Source organism: Schistocerca gregaria, chromosome 1, assembly GCF_023897955.1.
Source record: "Schistocerca gregaria isolate iqSchGreg1 chromosome 1, iqSchGreg1.2, whole genome shotgun sequence".
Classification (NCBI taxonomy): Eukaryota; Metazoa; Arthropoda; class Insecta; order Orthoptera; family Acrididae; genus Schistocerca; species Schistocerca gregaria.
Genome location: NC_064920.1, coordinates 1,166,814,510 through 1,166,837,796, shown reverse-complemented (window position 1 = coordinate 1,166,837,796; position 23,287 = coordinate 1,166,814,510). Strand labels below are relative to the sequence as shown.

At 38.4% G+C, this 23,287-nt stretch overlaps 1 protein-coding gene across 1 annotated transcript in view; it reads left to right on the top strand.

The window, feature by feature from the left end:
* Nucleotides 1–22,693, top strand: part of LOC126284192 (protein TEX261) — a 56,046-nt gene extending 33,353 nt beyond the window's left edge. The window contains exons 3-5 of the mRNA XM_049982951.1: nt 2,111–2,332; nt 11,704–11,815; nt 21,925–22,693. Coding sequence (XP_049838908.1) covers nt 2,111–2,332; nt 11,704–11,815; nt 21,925–22,043 — 453 coding nt within the window. The 3' untranslated portion in view covers nt 22,044–22,693. The remainder of the gene's footprint in view (nt 1–2,110; nt 2,333–11,703; nt 11,816–21,924) is intronic.
* Nucleotides 22,694–23,287: the final 594 nt, after the last annotated feature.

Genomic DNA, 23,287 nt, shown 5'->3' with positions numbered 1-23,287 from the left:
CTGACAGCTGGCGGAGTCCTTCTGCAAAGTAATCCTTGCGGTTCCAAACAAAGGTGGTGGAGCCTTTGTCAGCAGACATGATTATAAGGTCAGGATCAGTTTTTAGGTTGTAGATTGCAGTTCTTTCTGTGGATGTAAGGTTAGTTTACATTTGAGATCATTGGGGAATGGACGTGAGGCAGGGTTAGAGGTTTAGAAATTCTGGAAAATTAACAGGGAGTGATTTGGGGATGGATGATGATTGAATGGAGGAGTGAACTGAGTCAGGCATTGTTCAATATTTGTCTTTGGTCGAGTTCGAATGGTTGAGTTGGTGGCAAAAAGTGAAAGAGAGAAGGTCTTCAACAAGTCATGCATGATTGAATTTGTGAGTGTTTTGGGTCTGTTTGGGTCTTGGACTCTATATGGAGGTGGTAGGGAGTTTATGAGGGTTGGTTAAATGTAGTAGGTCTGCGAGGCATGGTTTTTCAGCTATGAGGGAATGGGGGGGAAGTTGGGATGTTGTTGTCAAGATGGTGGGTAGTGGTAGTCCATGGTGTGATTAGGAAGTGAACAGGGTGGAGAGTTTTTTGAGGTGGTGTTTTGCGTATTTCTCTAGTTCCTGGAGGGCAAGAGTTTCATTGGGTGAAGTGGGAGCCAGGCTGCATAGCAGGAGAGAATTATGCGGATGGAGAGGAGGTATTGCAAGGAGGTTTGGGCCTGATTAATATGCATATTGATGGATTTGGGGAAAAATTTTGGCTGGTGTGCCTGCAGTGACAAGGGGTCCCTCTCACAATATACCCTCCCAATCTTGTACAAAAACAAAAACCTGTCCCATACATCCTCCCACCACCACCTGCTCCAGTCCGGTCACAAGCATCACCTATATTGTAGGCAGGGTTACCTGTGAAACCATTCATGTGATCTACGAGCTAAGCTGCATTCTACATGGGCTTGATAACCAAGAAGCTGTTTATCCACATGCATGGCTGCCGCCAAACTGTGGCTTAAAAACAGCTGGACCACTTGATTGCTGAGCATGCTGCCCAACACGACATTCTTCATTTAAACGACTGCTTCACAGCCTTTGCCATCTGGATCCTTTCCACCAACAGCAGCTTTTCTGAATTCACGGGTGGGAACTAACCCTGCGATATAGCCTACATTCCTGTTATCCTCCGGGCCTCAGCCTTCGCCAGTCATTGTCATTACTCATCTTGCCCTTTCCTGTTCCCATTCCTGCACTATACAGCCCTATATTCCACCAACACACAGTATTTTTACTTCTCTCCTTTTCTGCTACTCCCGCCCTTCATCTAACCTCCCAACTGCACGTAGCTGCCGTACCCTCCTCCACCTCCTCTTTACACCCACCACTCAGTTGCCTCTCCCATCATGTGCTGCTGCTCACAGTCTGGCCTTAACAGCCACAGACTCTGTGTGTGTGTGTGTGTGTGTGTGTGTGTGTGTGTGTGTGTGTGTGTGTGTGTGTGTGTGTGCGCGCGTGCATCTTGTCAATTTCCAAAGAAGGCCTTGTTGGCCGAAAGCTCACTTTCTGACAGTCTTTTTGTTAAGCCTATCTGCGACTCAGCATCTCCGCATGTGGTGAGCAGCATGTATCCTTCTCATAATATTGATACTACTATTAAACATGCACAAATGTATTTCTCTACTTTAGTGTTGCTCCTATACTTGTGGTGGTTTCTATCAAAGTACTAATGTGGCAATGTAATACTCATCCATCTTAGCTCAAGGAACATTCTTTCTGTGATTTTTTTTTTTTCTATGAAATATGGGAAGCAGTATTAAATGTTTAAACAGTTTCGCCAAACAAAATTCATTCAACTTTTTCCAGCATACATAAATTTTTCAGATGGTAGTTAAGACATCAACATTTTTAAAAGGTGCATATTATTGACAGCAAAGCAGTATTACTTATAATTCAGTTATTTATTTATGATAAGAAAGTAGCAGAAAATAAAATTCATAAATAATAAGTATAGCACCCAGGAAACATCTGCGGTCAGCTTTTCTGTTTAATAAACACTTTCATATTCCATTTGTGTATTATAACTTTGATATTTCATGAACATGCATATTTACTTCATTTTATCTTATTTTTTCGCAGGGAACTTTGCTTATATACATTGGCTTCATCCTCTTTGAAGATTTACCCCGCACTCTAACTGTGTGTGGCATTATTAGTCAGATCTCTCATCTTTTTATCCTGAAAACATATCCATATGTTGTGATCACATCACCTTCATTTATAATTGCAGTTATTATGTTGGTTGTGAACCACTATTTAGCATTCCAATATTTTGCTGCTGTGTACCATTCATTTTCAGAGGTGAGTGTCATATTTTGTGCCTGTGCTATAGAATAATACTAACTTGTCTCTTTATATGATAAGAACTACGTCTCTTTATATGATAAGAACAATATTAATGTGCAACTGCTGTAACAGTAATAACTTTAGTTAATGTGAGTGATGGTATGTAACAAGGAAACAAAGGATGCACATGCTTTTATTATATTTCGACAGTTGTCAAAATATGGTGCAGATTTCAGTGTATGAATTCTATATTGCAATAGTTTTGGACATAATAAGAGCATAGATTGTAGAGTACTTTTTGTGTGATTCTTAGAATAACAGGAGTAAATTTCATAGTTTACGTAGGAGCTTATGCCCCACAAAACATGTAATATCATGAGCATACCTGTAGATTTAGATATTCTTTGATTTTGTTAGTTTGAGAGAGTATTTATGAGACTGCAGATTCAGTTTAGTTTGGGCAGTTGCCGAGATAGAGAACAGAGATGAGAGAGAGCAAAATCAGAGAGCAAAATGACTGTACTTTCTGTGCCAAATTGAAACATGAACGTCACCTGTTATGTGAGACAGTAGAGAAATGTTCTCATCCAGCAATAGAAGCAAACAGAGTGCATCAAACTAGTGGCAAGAATGTTTAAAACAAGGAAGAAATAAAATAACTTTAAAAAAATGGCAATCTGAGGATGTGTACTAGTTAACAGATACAAGAAAAATTAGTCTTGTGCTGCCAGGTGATAAGCTTTGTGGAAGCTAGAGCTGTAGAGCTGACTTGCTTAAGTAATACGAGGCAGTACATTCCATTATACGACATATTCCCTAGAGCTTGTAGAGAGGATGTGGAAATATTTGTATTTTATTTAAGTACAATCTCTTGAAGTATAAAATAGTATACTATAAATTGTGAAATGGAATTAGTGAATAGACAGGCTGAGGGTGGAGACTCACAATTTACTCTCACTTTGCCTTCATCTTATATCATCCGCAGTGCAAGTGAGAGAGATTGGCTGTGAATGGGAGTATTAGTGGCTATATACTGTACATTGTGGTGTAAGTGGCAGATCAGCAGAGTCTGCTCATACGAGTTTTCTTATGACATCCAATCGAAAGCATAATTTTGGTTCCCCTAATAAAAAGGTATGAATATTTTATTTGGAACTAAATTCAGGAATCACCATAATTCTATTTGCTCTTTACTGTAGATAACAATCTATGATTGGACAAACAAATATGATAATGGAATACATCGTAGTCATTACAGTGTGTTTGTATTAAATGTTCACCATTGAAGATGTGCCAAGAGAGATCAAAATCAGTATGATATTGCTGATCATACAAGTAAATGGAAAAACAGGGAAATAGTGGCTGGGTACAGTTTATTTTATTTAAAAAAGCATTAAAAATTTAATGTTATGTACCCAGTTGACAGTGTGGGATTGAGTTAGTCTACTGCTGTATTCATTCATTGGATCACCTATAGACAAAAATGAGCCTACCACTCTGATCCAACCCCACTGTCAACCTCTCATAGCACCGTGGCCAGTCTTGCCGACATACTTTACTTTCCACCTGCCCTAATATTTCCCCTATGCTCCATGAAACACACTGCTCCTGAACAAACATCCCATAACACTGTTGTTAACCTGTTTGCTGAAACTCTAAACCCTGCAGAAGTCTCAGAACTTTCTAAGGGCTTCACCTTTATCCCAAAACCTAAGTTCAACCATGCTGTACTTGTAAACTAATTTCTTTCCTTAACTCCATATCATCTCCCTGACAACAATAAACCTGTGAACCAGCCATCAACCAGCATCCTCTGGTCACTCTGGTCTTCAAAAGCTCAACTACATCCTCCACCAGGGCTTCAGTTACCTCTGTGACCAGAGAAGAGGTACATCATACCTAAACTCCTACCCACATCACCCGTAGTTGTGTTCCACCACCAAGACAACTTAAAGAATCTCCTTTTTCATCCCTGCTCCAATTGTGTGCTCCCAATGGTGGAGCCCATGGGTCATTCCATTATAGTCAATTCAAGTGCAAGACCTCCCACATTCACTCAGCCACGACCTCCTACCACAGGCCAGTCGCAGGCATTTCATACTCAGTAAAAGGAAACGCCACATGTGAAAACAGCCGTGTCGTACATAAGCTATGTTGTAATTACTGCACAGCACTCTATGTTGGCATGACAAGTAACCAAATGTCTACTCGCATGAATGCTCGCTGCCAAAATGTGGTGAACCACAAATGGGACCACTAAGTTGCTGATCATGTTGCCCACAACAACACAAGTAACTTCAACAGCAGCTTCACTATGCAAGCCATTTATATACTCCCTCCCAACACAAGTGGAATTTCTCTCTCCAGCATATCCTGCACTGTCACAGTCCCCTGCCCTAAATCTGTGCTAAGCTGTTTCCCTCAACTTCCTATTTTTCCCTCCCACTCTCCCTTCCTCACTCCATATCTTCTGTATGTAGGAACAAGAATATTTTTTGTCACATTCGCTGCCATTGGATAAGCAGAAATCAGTAGCAAGTCGCGCTCTTAGCTCACTTATTTGTTTCGTAGTTTAATTCTTAATTTCTTTGGGTGTTTTTGGGTACTTGCATAGTTTAATTCACAAATTTCAGGCATATTATAGTATTTGAGAGTTGTAGCATCGCATTTTAGTACCTGAATAGTGTAAATTTGCGTAGTCGTCAGTCATCTGTTTGTTTTGAACAGTTTGTGAGAGGAAAGAGAGGAAAAAAATGGTTAGGGATGGATAGGGACTGCACCCATTATGTATGGATTCAGGGGGAATTGGCCACCGTCCATAAACAGCTGGAAACTGTGTTGGCCATGGTCGACAGGCTGCAGGCTGTTACCCTGGGCTGCGTTGACATTGGGACACCTGAGACGAGTGCTTTGGCACCTCTGGAACTTGTAGCATCACCTGGGATCCCTGAAGCTACTTCTCTCTTGGATTTGGATGTCCTTGCTGGTTGACACTTGCCTGATGGTGATTGGCGAACTGTGGCGGGCTCGCGAATCTCTGGGTGAAAGGCGAAAGTTGGTGCTGGCCGCAAGGATGTACCCTTACGCCTTCATAACATGTTTGAGGTACTGCCCACTGCTGGAAGTACTTCAGAGCCAGCAAGGGCGGCCTCGCCTGTTGTGGCAGTGGCCGGGTCGGTCTTCCTGAGAGGTCCAGACAAGCACAGATGGTGGGATTGGTTGTCATTGGGAGCTCCAGTGTTAGGTTGGTGATGGAGCCCCTTAGGGATATGGCAGCTAAGGATGGGAAGAAAGCTAGTGTGCACTTCATGTGCATACCGGGGGGAGTCATCAAAGATGTGGAAACGGTCTTTCTGGATGCCATGAAGGGTACAGGGTGCAGCCAACTGCACGTGGTGGCTCATGTCAGCACTAATGTCGCGTGTCACTATGGATCGGAAGAGATTCTCTCTGGTTTCCGGCAGCTATCTGAGTTGTTGAAGACTACCAGCCTTGCTAGCGAGATGAAGGCTGAGCTCACCATCAGCAGCATCGTCAACAGGATCGGTTGTGGACCTTTGGTACAGAGCCGAGTGGAGTGTCTGAATCAGAGGCTCATGCAGTTCTGTGACCGTGTAGGCTGCAGATTCCTCGACTTGCGCCATAGGGTTCCGCTAAATAGGTCAGGCGTCCACTACACACAGGAGGTGGCTACGCAGGTAGCAGGGGCTGTGTGGCGTGGACTGTGCAGTTTTTTACGTTAGACAGTCTTGGGAAAGATCAAAAAGGGCTCCAGTCTCAAAGGGTACAGGGCAAAGAAATGACGAGAATCGGCCATGCAACAGTCGGTATTGTAGTTGTAAATTGCCGTAGCTGTGTTGGAAAAATACCAGAGCTTCAAGTGCTGATAGAAAGCACTGAAGCTGAAATCGTTATATGAACAGAAAGCTGGCTAAAGCCGTAGATAAATTCTGCCGAAATTTTTACAGAGGCACAAACTGTGTTCAAAAAGGACAGATTAAATAAATAGGTGGTGGTGTGTTTGTGTCTGTTGGTAGTAGTTTATCTTATAGTGAAGTTGAAATAGATAGTTCTTGCGAATTACTATGGGTAGAGGTTATACTCAACAGCCGTACCAAAATAATAATTGGCTCCTTCTACCAAGACGATATAATAGCTGAACAGTTCAAAGAAATCTTGAATCTCATTACAAATAAGTACCCCACTCATACTGCTGTAATTGGTGGAGACTTCAATCTACCCTCAATTTGTTGGCGAAAATACATGTTCAAAGCTGGTGGTAGGCAGAAACATCTTCCAAAATAGTACTAACTGCTTTCTCTGAGAATTACTTCGAACGATAGGTTCATGAGCCCACATGAATTGTAAATGGTTACGAAAACACACTTGACCTCTTAGCCACAAATAATCCTGATCTAATAGAGAGCATCATGATGGATTCAAGGATTAGTGAACACAAGGTCATTGTAGCGATGCTCAAAACCATGTCAACCAAAACCACTAAAAATAAACGCGAAATATATCTTTAAAACAGCAGATAAAAATTCGCTCGATTGCTAATGGAGAGTTTCCATTCCTTCCAAGCTAATTATGTAAGTGTAGACCAGATATGACTCAAATTCATAGATACAGTATCGGCAGAAATAGATAGATGCAACTAAAAAAGCATATCAAATTCAGAAGAACGCAAAATCCCCAAGACTGGCTAAGTTTAATGGAAGCTCGAAATTTAGTGCAGACTTCATTGCGAGATGCTTTTAATAGTTTCCACAATGAAACAGTGTCTCAAAATATGGTAGAAACCCCAAAGAGATTCCGGTCGTATGTAAAGTACGCCAGTGGCACCAAAAAAAAAAAAAAAAAAAACAGTCAATACTGTCACTGCACGATAGCGATGGAAATGTTGCCAATGATGGTGCTACTAAAGCGGAGTTACTAAATACAGTTTTCGGTAATTCCTTCATGAAAGAAGACAGAGTAAATTTTCCAGAATTCGAAGCCAGAACAGCTGTTAGAATGAGTGACATAAAAGTAGATATCTTAGGTGTTGCAAAACAACTTGAATCACTTAGGAAAGGCAAGTCTTCCGATCCAGATGGTGTACCAATCAGGTTCCTTTAATAGCGTCTTTCTTAGCAATCATATACAACCTCTCACTTGACGAAATGTCTGTTCCTAAAGACTGAGTAGTAGCACAGGGCACACCAATATTCAAGAAAGGAAATAGGAGTAACCCATTGAATTAGAGACCCATATCACTGACCTCAATTTGCAGAGGGATTTTGCAGCATATACTGTACTCAAACATTATGAATCACCTTGAAGTAAAGGCTTATTGATAAATAATCAACACGGATTCAGAAAATATCATTCTTGTGCAATACGGCTAGCTCTTTGTTCCAATGAAGTAATGAGTGCTGTCAATAAGGGATCTCAGATCCTAGATTTCCAGAAGGCTTTTGATACCGTTCCTCACAAGCAACTGTTAACCAAGTTGTGTGCATATGAAGTGTAATCTCAGTTGCGTGGCTGGACTCGTGATTTCCTCTCAGAGAGGTCACAGTTTGTAGTGAATGATGGTAAATCATAAAGTAGAACAGAAGTGATATCTGTCATTTCGGAAGGTAGTGTCATAGGCCCTCTGCTGTTCCCGATTTACATAAATGATCTAGGTGATAATCTGAGCAGCCCGCTTTGATTGTTTGCAGATGACGCTATAATTTACCATCTAGTAAAATCACCAGACTATCAATCCCAATTACAAAATGATCTAGAGAGAATTTCTGTATGGTGTGAAAAGTGGCAATTGGCACTAAATATAAAAAATTGTGAGGTCATCCACCTGGATGCCAAAAGAACTCCAATAAATTAAGGGTATACGATAAATCACACAAATCTAAGGGCTGCCAATTCGACTACATACCTAGGAATTACAATTCTGAGTAACTTAAATTGGAAAGACCACATAGATAATATTGTGGCGAAGGCAAAACAAAGTTGCTTTGTTGGCAGAACACTTAGAAGATGCAAGAAACCCACTAAAGATACAGCCTACATTCCACTTGTCTGTCCTCTGCTGGGATATTGCTGCGCGGTATGTGATCCTTACCAGGTAGGATTGAAAGAGGATATCAAAAAAGTGCAAAGAAGGGCAGCTTGTTTTGTGTTATCATGCAATAGGGGTGAGTGTGTCACTGATATGAGAGTAACCATGTAGATGTAGATGCACTTTATGCCAAATTTTGTGCTAGTTTTTTTCTGGCAAATTTGATGTTATTTATTTACCAAATTTGCTGTTTTTTATGTGTGTCTCATATTCAGTGTCACTTTTTCCATGTTTGGCTTTTTTGCCATATTAATTGTAATTTTTTGCCAAATTTGGTGTTATCTTTTTAACAAAGTTGATGTTGTTTATTTGTCCAAATTTGGTGCTTATTTGGCCAAACTTGGCATTTTTTGTCATATTATTTGTTATTTTTACTATGTTTGATGCAATTTTTATTGTCGCATCAAATTTCGTTATACGGGAAATGAACTGTCAGTTTCAGATTATACACAAACGTTGTCCTAGAGGAGATGCAGTTTTAACTTCCAATAAGTGTCAGTTACTAATATTAGTAAACTGCTGTCCTCAGAGCTGAAACACTTTTTATGGCAGAATTGCAAATTTGCAATATCTCATAAAAATGGCTGATTTTTGTGTTCTTTTTCCCTGTTGTTGTTGTTGTGGTCTTCATTCCTGAGACTGGTTTGATGCAGCTCTCCATGATACTCTATCCTGTGCAAGCTGCTTCATCTCCCAGCACGTATTGCAGCCTACATTCTTCTGAATCTGTTTAGCCTATTCATCTCTTGGTCTCCCTCTACGACTTTTACTCTCCATGCTGCCCTCCAATACTAAATTGGTGATTCCTTGATGCCTCAGAACATGTCCTACCAATCGATCCCTTCTTCTTGTCAAGTTGTGCCACAAACTCCTCCCCACTTCTATTCAATACTACCTCCTCTTTAGTTGCATGATCTACCCATCTAATCTTCAGCATTCTTCTGTAGCACCACATTTTGAAAGCTTCTATTCTCTTCCTGTCCAAACTATTGATCATCCATGTTTCACTTCCATTCATGGCTACACTCCGTACAAATACTTTCAGAAACGACTTCCTGACACTTAAATATATACTCGATGTTAACAAATTTCTCTTCTTCAGAAATGCTTTCCTTGCCATTGCCAGTCTACATTTTATACCCTCTCTACTTCGACCATCATTGGTTATTTTGCTCCCCAAATAGCAAAACTCCTTTACTATTTTAAGTGTTTCATTTCCTAATCTAATTCCCTCAGCATCACCCAAATTAATTCGACTACATTCCGTTATCCTTGTTTTGCTTTTGTTGTTGTTCATCTTATACCCTCCTACTCTTCCAAGCCCTTTGCTGTCTCTGACACTACTGAATTTCTAATACATGTTTAGTGTACTGTATAAATTAAAATAGTGTGTATGTACAGCAATTTACTGTACAGTTTTCCATACTTAGACTAACACTTTTCATGTTCAGATTAACCAAACGTTCAGCTTATCGGGGTTCAGATTAGCGGAATTCTGCTGTACTTAGAAGCTTAACATTTATGAAGTTTAAGGAATGTGATCCATCAATGGCAGCTGCAGTAGAGAAAAGCTGATGCATGGGTCACATGCAGTACTGCATTGTCTTCACCTTGTAACAAATATTGCTGCCAACAATAAATAGCTTCATTATTAATGAATAATGTGAAACAAAATACTGCATTACATAAAATAAGGGAAAGTCAACACCTACAGCAGACTGATGTGTGCAGCACAGAAACACCTAACAGGAAATGGTACTCACTCTAGCTTTCAAACCATTCTTTGAACAGCTTACCATCCATCCATACTTTTTTCTTGTTGTGATAGTATACGGGCAGGGACTTCATGTTGCAGTTTTTAAAAGCTCTGGGCCTAGCAGATTTGCTGATCAGTATTAAAGGCAGCTTGTGATTACCAGCAGTGTTGCTAATAAAGTCATAGGATCTGTGCACATTTTAAAACCAGGAACATGGTCCTCTGCTTTTGATGCCTGGCTTTTTACTGGCAATGCCCTAAAATTAAGGCCAGTCTCGTTAGCGTTATAAATTTGTTGGGAAGAATACTTTCCCTCTCTTATCATTTTTTCAAACTCACCCAAGTATTCCTTTGCTGCATCACGGTCAGAAGAAAGCTTCTCTCCAGTAATTGTTACCTGACATATTCCATGATGTTTTTTGAATCTGTCCAACCAACTTGTTCTTGCACTAAAAGACTCATCACCATTCGTTAACTTGTTCAGGTAAGCAGCCTCCTCCTGAACCAGTGCGCCACTCAAAGGAGTTCCCTTTTCCCTTTCCTGCATAAACCAAAGGTAAACAGCTTCATCCACTTTGTCATACTGGGACTGTTTCAAAGTCTGCCGAATTTTGAGTGTTTTTCCTGAAGACGTCACACAGGACTGTTCAAGCTTCACTCGGTTCTTCTTCCAATCACAAATGGTTGCTTTACCAATCCCCAGTTCCATTGCCAGTTTAGGTACATTGTCACTATTGTCTGTCCGCTTCAAAGCATTCAGTTTTTCTTTGAGAGTTAACATTGTATGTTTCTGTTTACTCATGATGAAAATACGTACAACACTACACCTGAATGAATACAATACAACTGTTACGCATGCCAGCAATAGGTAACTAACATAACCAAGCGCTTTGCGAGCTGACTGGCTGTGTACTGACCTCGCACACTACAAGGGTCTCAACAATGCACAACAACAAGGGTAGGGAGTGAGAGTGAGCCATTGTTCCCACACTTGTTCCCATTTGTTACCATTGTGCACATGCTTATCTGCTTGGTATACTTCATTCTAGAAACTTGTCACCGTAATTCCGACTGATCTGAACAAGGTCCTCGCATTCGGGAGGACGACGGTTCAATCCCACGTCCGGCCACCCTGATTTAGGTTTTCTATGATTTCCCTAAATCACTCCAGGCAAATGCCGGGATGGTTCCTTTGAAAGGGTACGGCCGATTTCCTTCCCTAATCCGATGAGACCGATGACCTCGCTGTTTGGTCTCTTCCCCAAACCAATCCAATCTGAACAAGGTCCAGTCCCGATTAGTTCAGATTAACGGGACTCTACATCATTAAAATTTCTGTTTTGTAGAATAGGCACAGTTACATATTGTTCTCACTAACACACAGTTCCTTTTCCTCTTTTAGTTTTACAACAATTAAAATTGTTACATATTGTTCTTACTAACACACACTTCCTTTTCCTCTTTTAGTTTTACAACAATTAAAATTGCCGGAGTTTGTTCTCATGCTTGTGAATGTCTTTTCAGGTACTTTCATATTTTACATTATGCCTATGGCTAGTTCCATTTGCATTATTCGTCTCACTGTCTGCAAACGAAAATGTTCTGCCTACAGTGGCAGAAACAAGACCACTTCTTGGTAAGTAAAAAACAAAAAAAAAATCTTAAAATCAGTTTCACAGTTGCTTATGCTCCGTAATGTACTGTTAGCATCCCTTCAAGTTGTTGCAGCCATTTCTCAAGTTAGAAAATTGTTTTTCTTGCATGTAAACACACTCAAAACTACAGGGTTTGTCTGACACTGAAAATCTATACATGTCATGCTGAGATACTATACAAACAATCAACAAACATAAAAAATAGACCAGAAGAGTATTATGACAGGTACAAATTACTATCCATTTACGTATAGCGTAAGCAAATGGGTCCCTATCACTATGGCAAGAAAATAAGTATCACAATAACTAGCTGCAAGAGCTAACTCTTTGCAGTCATACCTTTTACAAATGTTTGCAATTCTTTGTTTTAAACCAGTACCTAAATGCACTAATTCCAAGTTTATAATTGTAATTTGCCGCACCTTTAAAATGTTGCCAAGACTCTAACTTAGCTTTAATGAATGTTACAGTTTGGGTTATGAAAATGTGTACTTCAACTCAGAGAATGGCTGTGTAGTGATCCAGAGAACGGCTGTGTAGTGGTCATAATATCTTTCATCTTCTACCACTAATCTGCACCATTAAACCTTTGTGGAGTTAACAGCTATTTTTGAGTTTAGGTTAATGAAACACTGAGGAAATACTTTTAGGACTTGTGTAGGTATAAAACACATGCATCACATGGATTTTTTGAGATAATAAAATCACAAGATTAGTAAATGCAGTCACCTCTCTAGACCACAAAAGTGAAGTACACTTAAATGTTCACAGTATTACTTTGGTCAATTCTACAATACATTCAGTGCAAACATGTTGCAGATTTTAACAGTTTTGCAGAAACAAAACTTCCTGGCAGATTAAAACTGTGTGCTGGACCTGGAGTTCAAGTCTCTGTCCACCAGACAGTTTTAATCTCCCAGGAAGTTTCATATCAGTGCACACTCAGCTGCAGATTGAAAATTTCAATCAGTTTTGCAGAAATTTATTACACCATTCCTGTTCCTTGTTCTAATTTGAGAACTCTGCAACCACTGTTTCAAACATTTTTTTGTTCCACACCTTTAACTAAGAGGGTTGTTTGGAACATAAGTTCCAGTCTCTGTGCTGTGATGAAGAGTGGAAATTGCTGTTTGTGCTGTAACTGTAAATCAGGATGGCCATTGTTATTGAAAATACTCGTCATCTTTCTAAATTATATGCTGTAATGTATTTTCTGTATGCAAAAACATGAAATATTCTGAAATTTGTGGTTAACATTGTGGGTTATATGGTGAAAACTTTGAGCAGTTGTGCTGTAAGAAAATGATGCCGTTTGTTTCAGAAAGATTGGGTGAATGGCCATAATAAAGAAAGAAGTAGAAAAGCATCTGTTGTGACAAACAAGAATGTTACGAAGATTAATGCCAGAGTCGGCAGTTCACAATTACAGAATTATCAGTCAGTTTCCCTCAGGTATTGTGGACATTGTTGTATGAACACAGTTATCACAAATGTTGTGCCAAATGGGTCCCAAAGTTTAAAATGATGCCCACAAAATGAAAGGGTTGGAAGCTGCATTAATTTTCCTGATGTGGTGCAATACCAAAGGAGACTAATTTCTCAATCACATTGTGAAACATGAGTTGCATGCATCAACATGGAGACCAAAAAACATTTATTGGAGCAAAACTAGTGTCGTGTGTAAGTCTCTGAAGTAGTGCCAAAGATATCCTATGTGGAATCCGATGACAGCTGTTTTATGGAACAGAAAGGAAGTACTAATTGTTGAATTTTGGGAAAGAGATACTACAGTGAACTGTGAAATTTACTGTGAAACCCTAAAAGAGCTCAAGAGGGTCATCCAGAACAAAACACATTGGATGTCAGAGTTGTGGTCTTGGTTTGTTTAAAATAATGGTAGACCACATAATGCCACACATTCAAAAACATTGTTTAACAGTTTTAGCTGGGAATTGTTTGATCATCTTCCTATTTTTAAAGTTGAAGAAATGGATAGGGTGATAGCAGTTCAAAGAGACTATGAGTTAAAGGAGAGTGTCAAAGCTTGGATTAGCTCACAGGTGGCAGAATTTTATAGTGAGGCCATTGGCAAACTCGATGCAGAGAAAAATAGCTGACAGTTGTAGCTTTGAGTTATACACTATATGATAAAATACCTCTTTATGTATACTCTAAACAGACACTAACAGGTACCACAAATTACACAAATTTGTTTTCATACAGAAGTACATTTTAATTGTAACATTGAAAGGGTGTGTAAAAGTTTTGTCCAGAAAGTAATGTTGCTGGTTCTATTCTGATGCTCCTGTTGGTTGGAGCCCAATCAACCCAATGGGCTAGTTTATGGGGCTTGTTAGCTTCTCAATGCAAGCAATACTAGTTTCCTCTGAGCTCCTGGAGACTCAGCCCTTGCCCTTACGTGAACCTCTGTTTGGTGATCGTACACCAGCTGTGATGCAGTGTTTGCTTGAACAAAGGTCTTCGGTCAGATTCTGCTTGAAACTTGGGAAGTCCACTGCAAAAACATTTTCAACAATTAAGCAGGCATTTGGGAATGAAGACTTGTCAAAAATGTAGGTGTTTTGTGGCCAAAGGCGTTTTTGTAAGGCTGAGGTGACATTGATGAAGAAACATGGTCTGGAGACCTTTTAATGTTGAAAATTGAAGGTAGTGTGATTTGTGTGCGTGGACCGTTGAACGTAGGCCCTAGCATAAGCGTTCTCTGATAGCTACGACTCTGGATATACCCAAAACCGTTTTCCACAGGATTGGAACCAAACAATTGCAGATGAAGGAAATGTGTTGCAAAACTAGTCCTGAAAATCTTTACTGACTACCACAAATTCCAACCAAGTGCCTTTTTGTAAAGAACTTCCTGAATTCTGTAAAAATGATGTTACGTTTTTGTACAGTGTTATAGGAACTAAGACATAGGGTTTTGAATACAACACTGAGACAAAGATACAGAGCTCCGAGTGATGCACCTCGTTATCACCGTGCCCCAAGAAGGCATGCATGTAGTGATCCAGACCGAAAGCAGTGCTCATTTTTTGTTTGATGCTGGTGGTACCATCAACCATGAGTTTGTGCATGCTGGACCCACCCTGCCTGTTATGTGGAAATGTTCAAAAGGCTGAAAAAAAAGAATGTGTGAGGAATTTGTGCACTTCAGACCATACTTCAGTTGTTCTTGAAACTTCCACCAAGGCAATTCACCCAGCCACATCGTCAAAAATGACCTCCAAAATTGCTCACCCCTCCCCCTCCCTCGGAGGCGCGTGCGCGCTCACACACACACACACACACACACACACACACACACACACACACTCTTTACAGTCATACCTCACACCAGCAGACTTTTTTTTTTTTTGTTCACCCAGTTGAAGGGATGTTTGAAAGGACACCATTTCGAGACCATCGACAGTGTGGAAGCTGCTGCTATGTTCGCCATGAAGCACATTTCAACCCAGGCCTTCAGGATGCCTGCAGTGCTTGGAAATCTCACTGACCGAACACTTGTCCACATGCGACAATGTACATCTGCGCAGACAGATCATTGTGTGTGAACAGGAGATGTGTGCATGTATGAGATATGTGTAAACCTGGAAGTTGGAGTTGGAGGTTTGAGCAAAATTGCTCTAGGTACCAATCACATCTACACTAATAAATGATAGTGGATGGGCAGGAGAATGCCACAAATCTGACAGGCGAAATTTGTTTGAGTCTGGTGTTTGAATCAGCTGTTTGTTCAGTGTAGTGTTTCTTGTCTGCATTTGTACAGTGAATTTCAAAATGGCAGATTCATGTCATTACTCTGGAGAGTTCATTGCTGAAGTTACTGAAATGTTCATGAATCACATGTTCGTGGAAGATTAATAGTAATGGATACAGTGATAGAGATAAGAAGGCAGCTGCTTGTAATTCTTTAATAGGGAAATTAAGAGCAGTTGATCCTACACCCTATAGAGAAACAATAATTAAAAAAATTGTTTCAAACTATTTATTAAAAAGAGATAAGTAACAAAATCTGTTCGAACGGGCACTGAGTATGATAAAATACATAAGCCAGGTTTGTGATATTTTGACATCCTCTGCTTTCTGAGTGATGCCGATGAAGATGGATCATATAAAAAAGAGTTTAAGGTTTATCTTGGAGGTAACGGTAACTGATACTTGTCTTTTGCAGCTCTATTCACTTAGCTACAAGGTAATAAGCATGTAAGTAACTACCAAGTAAAATGACTGCAGATATTAACACATAGCTTAACCCAGTTCCCATTTTAGATACTGCTGGTAGACCTCATTTAATCAAACAGAGGTGGCACTAATATGTGGATAACTGAACTAGAGTCGCAGTTCTGCTTGCATTGTGCATAGAAATCTCTCTCATTATGTTGACCTGCAAAAGGGACTGCTAGCATACTTTCATTCAGTATACGGTCAATGAGTTATCTGGGACAAAATAAAGACTAAAATACTAAATTTTAAAAAAAGTGTGATTTAGAATTTTAGGACATGTTCAAAGTGAATACAATTTACGTCAGAAAATAACTGAGATATGTGCAGCTCTCTGAAAACTCAGTACGAAAAACTTAAAAATTACGAAAACGATGTCACTGAAATGTGGAAGTATAGGTCATTGCCGAATGTAGACATCGTAGTGGTATACCGATAAAATGTGTTGTTTTATTGTGATGAAATAAACAATTGCATTTTTGAAACTGTAGAGTATATTAGCATGTTGCAGCTTATTGTAAACATATTCAGTCCAAAATTGCTGAAAACAAACACAAATTACCCTTTTTTTGAAGACATTCTGACAATATAATAAACAACTTCCTTCAAGCAGGTGCTGCAACCTACTCGAAATAAAAACAATTGATGTACACAAAATCACACGGTGTAAAGTATATGCTGCAATCCCAAGCAAGGAAATAAATAAAAGTTGGATGGAGTGTATATGCTACATAAGGGCTGAGGAGGATGCATCTCTTCACTTTTCTCAGCTATTCTCCATGAGCATATTCTGTGTTGCAAAAGATTGTATATTCTCAGCTTGTCATTTCATGTACAACAATATCTCATATTCACGATTTATTCCTTGTTATATTTTGTGATGTTTTCACACATGCTTGATGCTCGTACCTCAAGAGCATGGATGGTGTTACTATCTGATGCTGGAAATATTTAAGTCCATTGGCATTTTTAATAGTTCTTTGGAAATTACTTCAGTTTCTTTCAGTTAATGTGGTTTGAGAGAAAGCATTACACATCCGAAACAAAGCAGTCTTTACAGTGTGGAAGTATTTCTCATCTCCACCTCCAAAAAATTCACAGTGACACAGTCTGTAAAGATTGTGTGCAAATAACTATATACACAGCTGATGGAGTTTGAAAGTTATGCACCACTAAGAGATATGTGCCAAGAAACTTGGAGCATGTGATGAAAAATACCCAGGGAAATTAATATCAGTTTATACACTGGTGGAAATGGAAAGTATTATGCCTTGAAGCACAAGTATGGTATTTATCAGCCTTTGTAGAGATGTCAATTACATATTGGTACAAATACTTAAAATTTTGTTCCATTCAGAACTGAGGTCTCATCACCAGTATCAGTATGTGGTGTTTCCCCCATTGGCATCAATACATTCTTGTATTTGTTCCGGTATGCAAACAAGCAGTCTCCACATGTCGTTTTGACAAATTCATTGCCCTGCCTGAAACACTTGCTGTGTCAGTTTAAGAAGGTTTCTGGCCAGAGGCTGCAATGAAAGTATGTGTCTTCCCATCATATCGGTAACGTCCTCTAATTGTAACAAATCCGGGAACTGGGCAGACCAGTCAAAGATCTGTATATTTCTCAAGGTCTTTATTAACAAACTACAGTGTGACGTTTTCACTATCCTGCTGAAATATGCCATTTGCTACCCTGGTCATAAAGTACATGACTACAAGAGTTTACCATTCTTGTCACGCATTCATCTTCTTTTGAACAATTACCATATCAGTACCTGTTAACATATCCATTAACCTCCAACACCTTAATTACAGGAATTGCAGAGGGATGAGTCCTGAGAATTATTGTACCCTGTGACCTTTCATCAGGTTGTCTACAGATTAGATTACTTTAGATTAGATTAATACTAGTTCCATGGATTATGAATACGATATTTCGTAATGATGTGGAACGAGTCAAATTTTCCGATACATGACATAATTAAGTTAATTTAACAACATAATTAAGCTTATATAACAACTTCTTTAATTTTTTTAATTTTGTTTCTTTTTTTTCTTCATTTATATCTAAAAATTCCTCTATGGAGTAGAAGGAGTTGTCATTCAGAAATTCTTTTAATTTCTTCTTAAACACTTGTTGGTTATCTGTCAGACTTTTGATACTATTTGGTAAGTGACCAAAGACTTTAGTGGCAGTGTAATTCACCCCTTTCTGTGCCAAAGTTAGATTTAATCTTGAATAGTGAAGATAATCCTTTCTCCTAGTATTGTAGTTATGCACACTGCTATTACTTTTGAATTGGGTTTGGTTGTTAATAACAAATTTCACAAGAGAGCTACTGTTAATATCCCTAGATCCTGAAATAAATGTCTACAGGATGATCGGGTGGACTCCAGCTATTATTCTGATTACACACTTTTGTGCAATAAATACTTTATTCCTCAGTGATGAATTACCCCAAAATATGATGCCATATGCAAGCAATGAGTGAAATTAAGTGTAGTAAGCTAATTTACTAAGATGTTAATCATCAAAATTTGCAATGACCCTTATTGCATAAGTAGCGAACTCAAATGTTTCAGCAGATCATCAATGTGTTTCTTCAAATTTAATCTCTCATCAATGGACACACCTAAATATTTTGAATATTCTACCTTAGCTATATGCTTCTGATTAAGGTCTGTATTTATTAATGGTGTCATACCATTTACTGTATGGGCCTGTATGTACTGTGTCTCATCAAAGTTCAGTGAGAGTCCATTTACAAGGAACCACTTAGTAATTTTCTGAAAGATGTTATTTACAATTTCATCAGTTAATTCTTGTTTGTCAGGTGTGATTACTATACTTGTATCATCAGCAAAGAGAACTAACTTTGCCTCTTCATGAATATAGAACGGCAAGTCATTAATATATATTAAGAACAACAAAGGACCCAAGACCGACCCTTGTGGAACCCCATTCTTGATAGTTCCCCAGTTTGAGGAATGTGCTGATCTTTGCATATTATGAGAACTTCTTATTTAAACTTTCTGCTCTCTTCCAGTTAGGTACGAATTAAACCATTTGTGCACTGTCCCTCTCATGCCACAATACTTGACCTTGTCTAGCAGAATTACATGATTTACACAATCAAAAGCCTTTGAGAGATCACAAAAAATTTCAATGGGTGGTGTTTGGTTATTCAGATCATTCAAAATTTGATTGGTGAAAGCATATATGGCATTTTCTGTTGAAAAACCTTTCTGGAAACCAAACTGACATTTTGTTAGTACTTCATTTTTACAGATATGTGAAGCTACTCTTGAATACATTACTTTCTCAAAAATTTTGGATAAAGCTGTTAGAAGGGAGATTGGACAGTAATTATTGACATCAGATCTATCCCCTTTTTTATGCAAAGGTATAACAATAGCATATTTCAATCTATCAGGGAAAATGCCCTGTTCCAGAGAGCTATTACACAGGTGGCTGAGAATCTTACTTATCTGTTGAGAACAAGCTTTTAGTATTTTGCTGGAAATGCCATCAATTCCATGTGAGTTTTTGCTTTTAAGCAAGTTTATTATTTTCCTAATTTCAGAGGGAGAAGTGGGTGAGATTGTATCAAATTGCATAGGTATGGCCTCTTCCATTAACTACCTAGCATCTTCTAATGAACACCTGGATCCTACTATATCCAAAACATTTAGAAAATGATTATTAAAAATATTTTCAACTTCTGACTTTTTGTTCGTAAAGTTTTCATTCAATTTGATGGTAATACTGTCTTCCTGAGCTCTTGGTTGACCTGTTTCTCTTTTAATAATATTCCAAATTGTTTTAATTTTATTATCAGAGTTGCTTATTTCAGACATGATACACATACTTTTGGATTTTTTAATAACTTTTCTTAATATAGCACAGTAGTTTTTATAATGTTTTATAGTTTCTGGGTCACTACTTTTTCTTGCTGTCAGATACATTTCCCTTTTCCAGTTACAAGATATTTTTATACCCTTAGTAAGCCATGGTTTGTTACATGGTTTCTTATGAGTATATTTAACTATTTTCTTGGGGAAGCAGTTTTCAAATGAATTTACAAAAGTGTCGTGAAATAAACTATATTTTAAATTGGCATCAGGTTCACAGTACACTTCATCCCAGTCTAACTGCTGTAGGCTTTCCCAGAAATTTGCAATTGTTAAATCGTTGACCGAACGTACATAGCTGAATGGAGCTATGTCATATATTGTAACTAGCTGCGCACCATGATCAGAAACACCATTCTCAACAGGCTGATCATTTATCTGGTTAAACTTATCTTGGTCTATAAAGACGTTATCTATCAGAGAGCTGCTATCCTTTACCACCCAAGTAGGAAAATCAATAACGGGTGTCAAATTGAAAGAACCGAGTAATACTTCAAAGTCATTTTTCCTATTACCCTCTTTGAAGTCCCCACAAATAATAATTTGCTCCCCCCTGTCTGACAGATAGCACAACAAGGAGTCCAGATTTATTAGAAATCAATGAATAATTCCCGATGGGGACCTATATACAGTTACAATTATAAATGTGCCTTAATTTAATTTAAGCTCACAGGCACATGCTTCTATATGTTTCTCTACACACAACTTTTTTGTTTCTATGCTTTTTGCACAATGATAACTTTTGACATATATATGGCAACTCCTCCTTTTTCCACATTTTCTCTAGTTACATGTGCAGATAGTTTATATCCACTTAAATTTACCTTATCCATATCAGTAACAATGTGATGCTCAGACAGTGTCAATCTGACCACCACAGACAGAAGTGAGACTTGTCACTGGACACCACAGAAAGCCACTTAATGTCTCAGTTGACCCTACACCATGCAAGTCTGTGGTATGGTGCCAGTGTTTGATGGTGCATGATGTTTAGAGGCCTCAGCCTAGACAAAAGTAGAGGGAAGACAACAGCTAAAATCCAGGTAGAGTGTACAGGTGACCACAAACTGTTGGGACCAGGTTGTTGGAAGTAAGTAATCTGTTCTTTATGGTTTGTGATGACACTGTGCCTGTAACTTCTTCCCATATTTCAGCTGTTGTTATATAGCTGTTTATCGGAGTCGGTAGACAGACATACAATCATGTAGTGTAGTCCTTCGGGAAGAAACTGTGCCACCTCTTCTCGCCACACAGCTCTCCTGAGACCATCTCATCACCACTTATTCTGGAACTATTGAGCCACGTCCTACTGTCTCAGTATGATTCCAGCATGTCTTTCATGCCAATGATTCAACCTTTCTCAAAGTTCAAAAGATGGCTGTTGGCTACATGTGGACATCCTATGATCTTATAGTGTTGTGATTTCTATTTGAAAACTTCCAGTAATGTTTTACACACACACACACACACACACACACACACACACACACACACACAATTTCTGTCATGTGTTCTCACCAGAATTGGCTTTGTTCTGTACTGAAAATAAGCTTGCTTAAGGCTAAATTTGTGATCAACAAAACCCCCTGGCACTGAAATACTGGTGTAATAGTTGGGTAACATTCAGTCTAGGTGATCATTGCGTAACACTTTCTTTTTCGATCAGTTTATGTTTTTGGATCTGTTGAAGATATTAAGTGACTAATGAAATGATTTCTGTATATTACTATTTGATTCATCTCTGTAAATGAAGGGTTAAGTAAGAAGACATTTTGTAAGACATTCAGAATTTGAGAATGAGGAATGTAGCTGAAAACAGGAATTAATCTCATTTTCCGTTAAGCCTGTGGTGATCAGTCATACAAAAATTCAACTGTTCTTTTTAACTTGCTTATTTTGTATTTAAGTAGTAATAGTTTCTCTTCTTTGATTACAGATGACAGTGATGTGGTTACCAACTACTTTTCAAGGAAAGGAAAGAAATATGGACTGTTGTCATTCTTCAATTATGCGAAGGATTCTATACTACCTCAGCGAACTAAGAAGGCATTTTAACTGGTTTGGGTGAATGGTTTTGTGTAATAATTTGCAATGAAAATGTCATGTGGCAACAGAAATGACAATTGTGTTTGTAACCTGTGATACATATATTTTTTGAAAAGGACGGAATTGTTTATAATTTTATGTGTTGTTAACATTGGTGATTAAGGTGATCACTGAATTTTGTACCTTTCTGCTATCTATGAGACTGCTTTAGTGTTTTTATGTAATTAAGATGATGATAACAAACACCATCAGTGATTTTTACTACAAGAGCTAGTCACGAGTATTAATTCAGAAGTTACACATTCTGATTTAATTCTGTTTCGTACATTTCAGGAAGTCTGTGTTGTATGTTACTTATTACTGAATTTCCAATTTAAATAAAAAATGGTTGAATACTCTTTGTAAAAGAAGTTAATTTATGTATACAGTGTGTTTCTGAGCAAATACTGAGTATTTCAGATTTGATTTTTTGTTGAAAAAGTCATGTACACATGTGTATATTTCAGTTGAAATACAGTTGCTAGAAGTTTATACATACTGTTCCGAGACTAGCAACCTAAGTCTGAAAGAGACTTCAAACTCATGACTCTGATGTCTTAATGGAACAATATTGCAGTTGAAATTGTCTTTCTGTGGTAATAAAAATGTTTCAAACAGTGCGACACATGTTACACATTCTGAATATACCAGTACAGTATTTGTTTTATTGGTTTTGTATTGGAGTACTGTTACTGCTTGTGAAGAATACTATTTATGGATTTCCAATGTCAGAGTACTGAGTCGAACAAAATAGATAGGAAGAGGTTACAATTGCTCTGTCAGTAGAACTTAGTCCCATTACAAATAGCAGAAACTCCAGGTGGGAAAATCAACAATATAAGGAAAAAAATAGATTGCTACCCACCGTAAAGAAGACATATTGGGTTGCAGACAGGTACAATGAAGGGCCAGTTCTGTAACAACTGAAAATCTCACACACATGCATAGGACTTTTTCAGTTTATTTTCACATGCAGAATCGCCTCACAAATTATGTGACTTCTTCTGAATCACCCTATATATTGTTTATTTGACAGTATTTATCTCAAAATAATCATTCCATAAAAAGATACCTCTATTCGTGGGTAATAAATTTGACACAGTTTGTTATTGAAATAATTTAGTAAAGATTGTTCCTTGTCTAATCTTTCATCTGGTTTTGGGTGTCTTGGCAGTGGATTATTGACAATGTAACAAATTTCTGAAGAAGAAAAG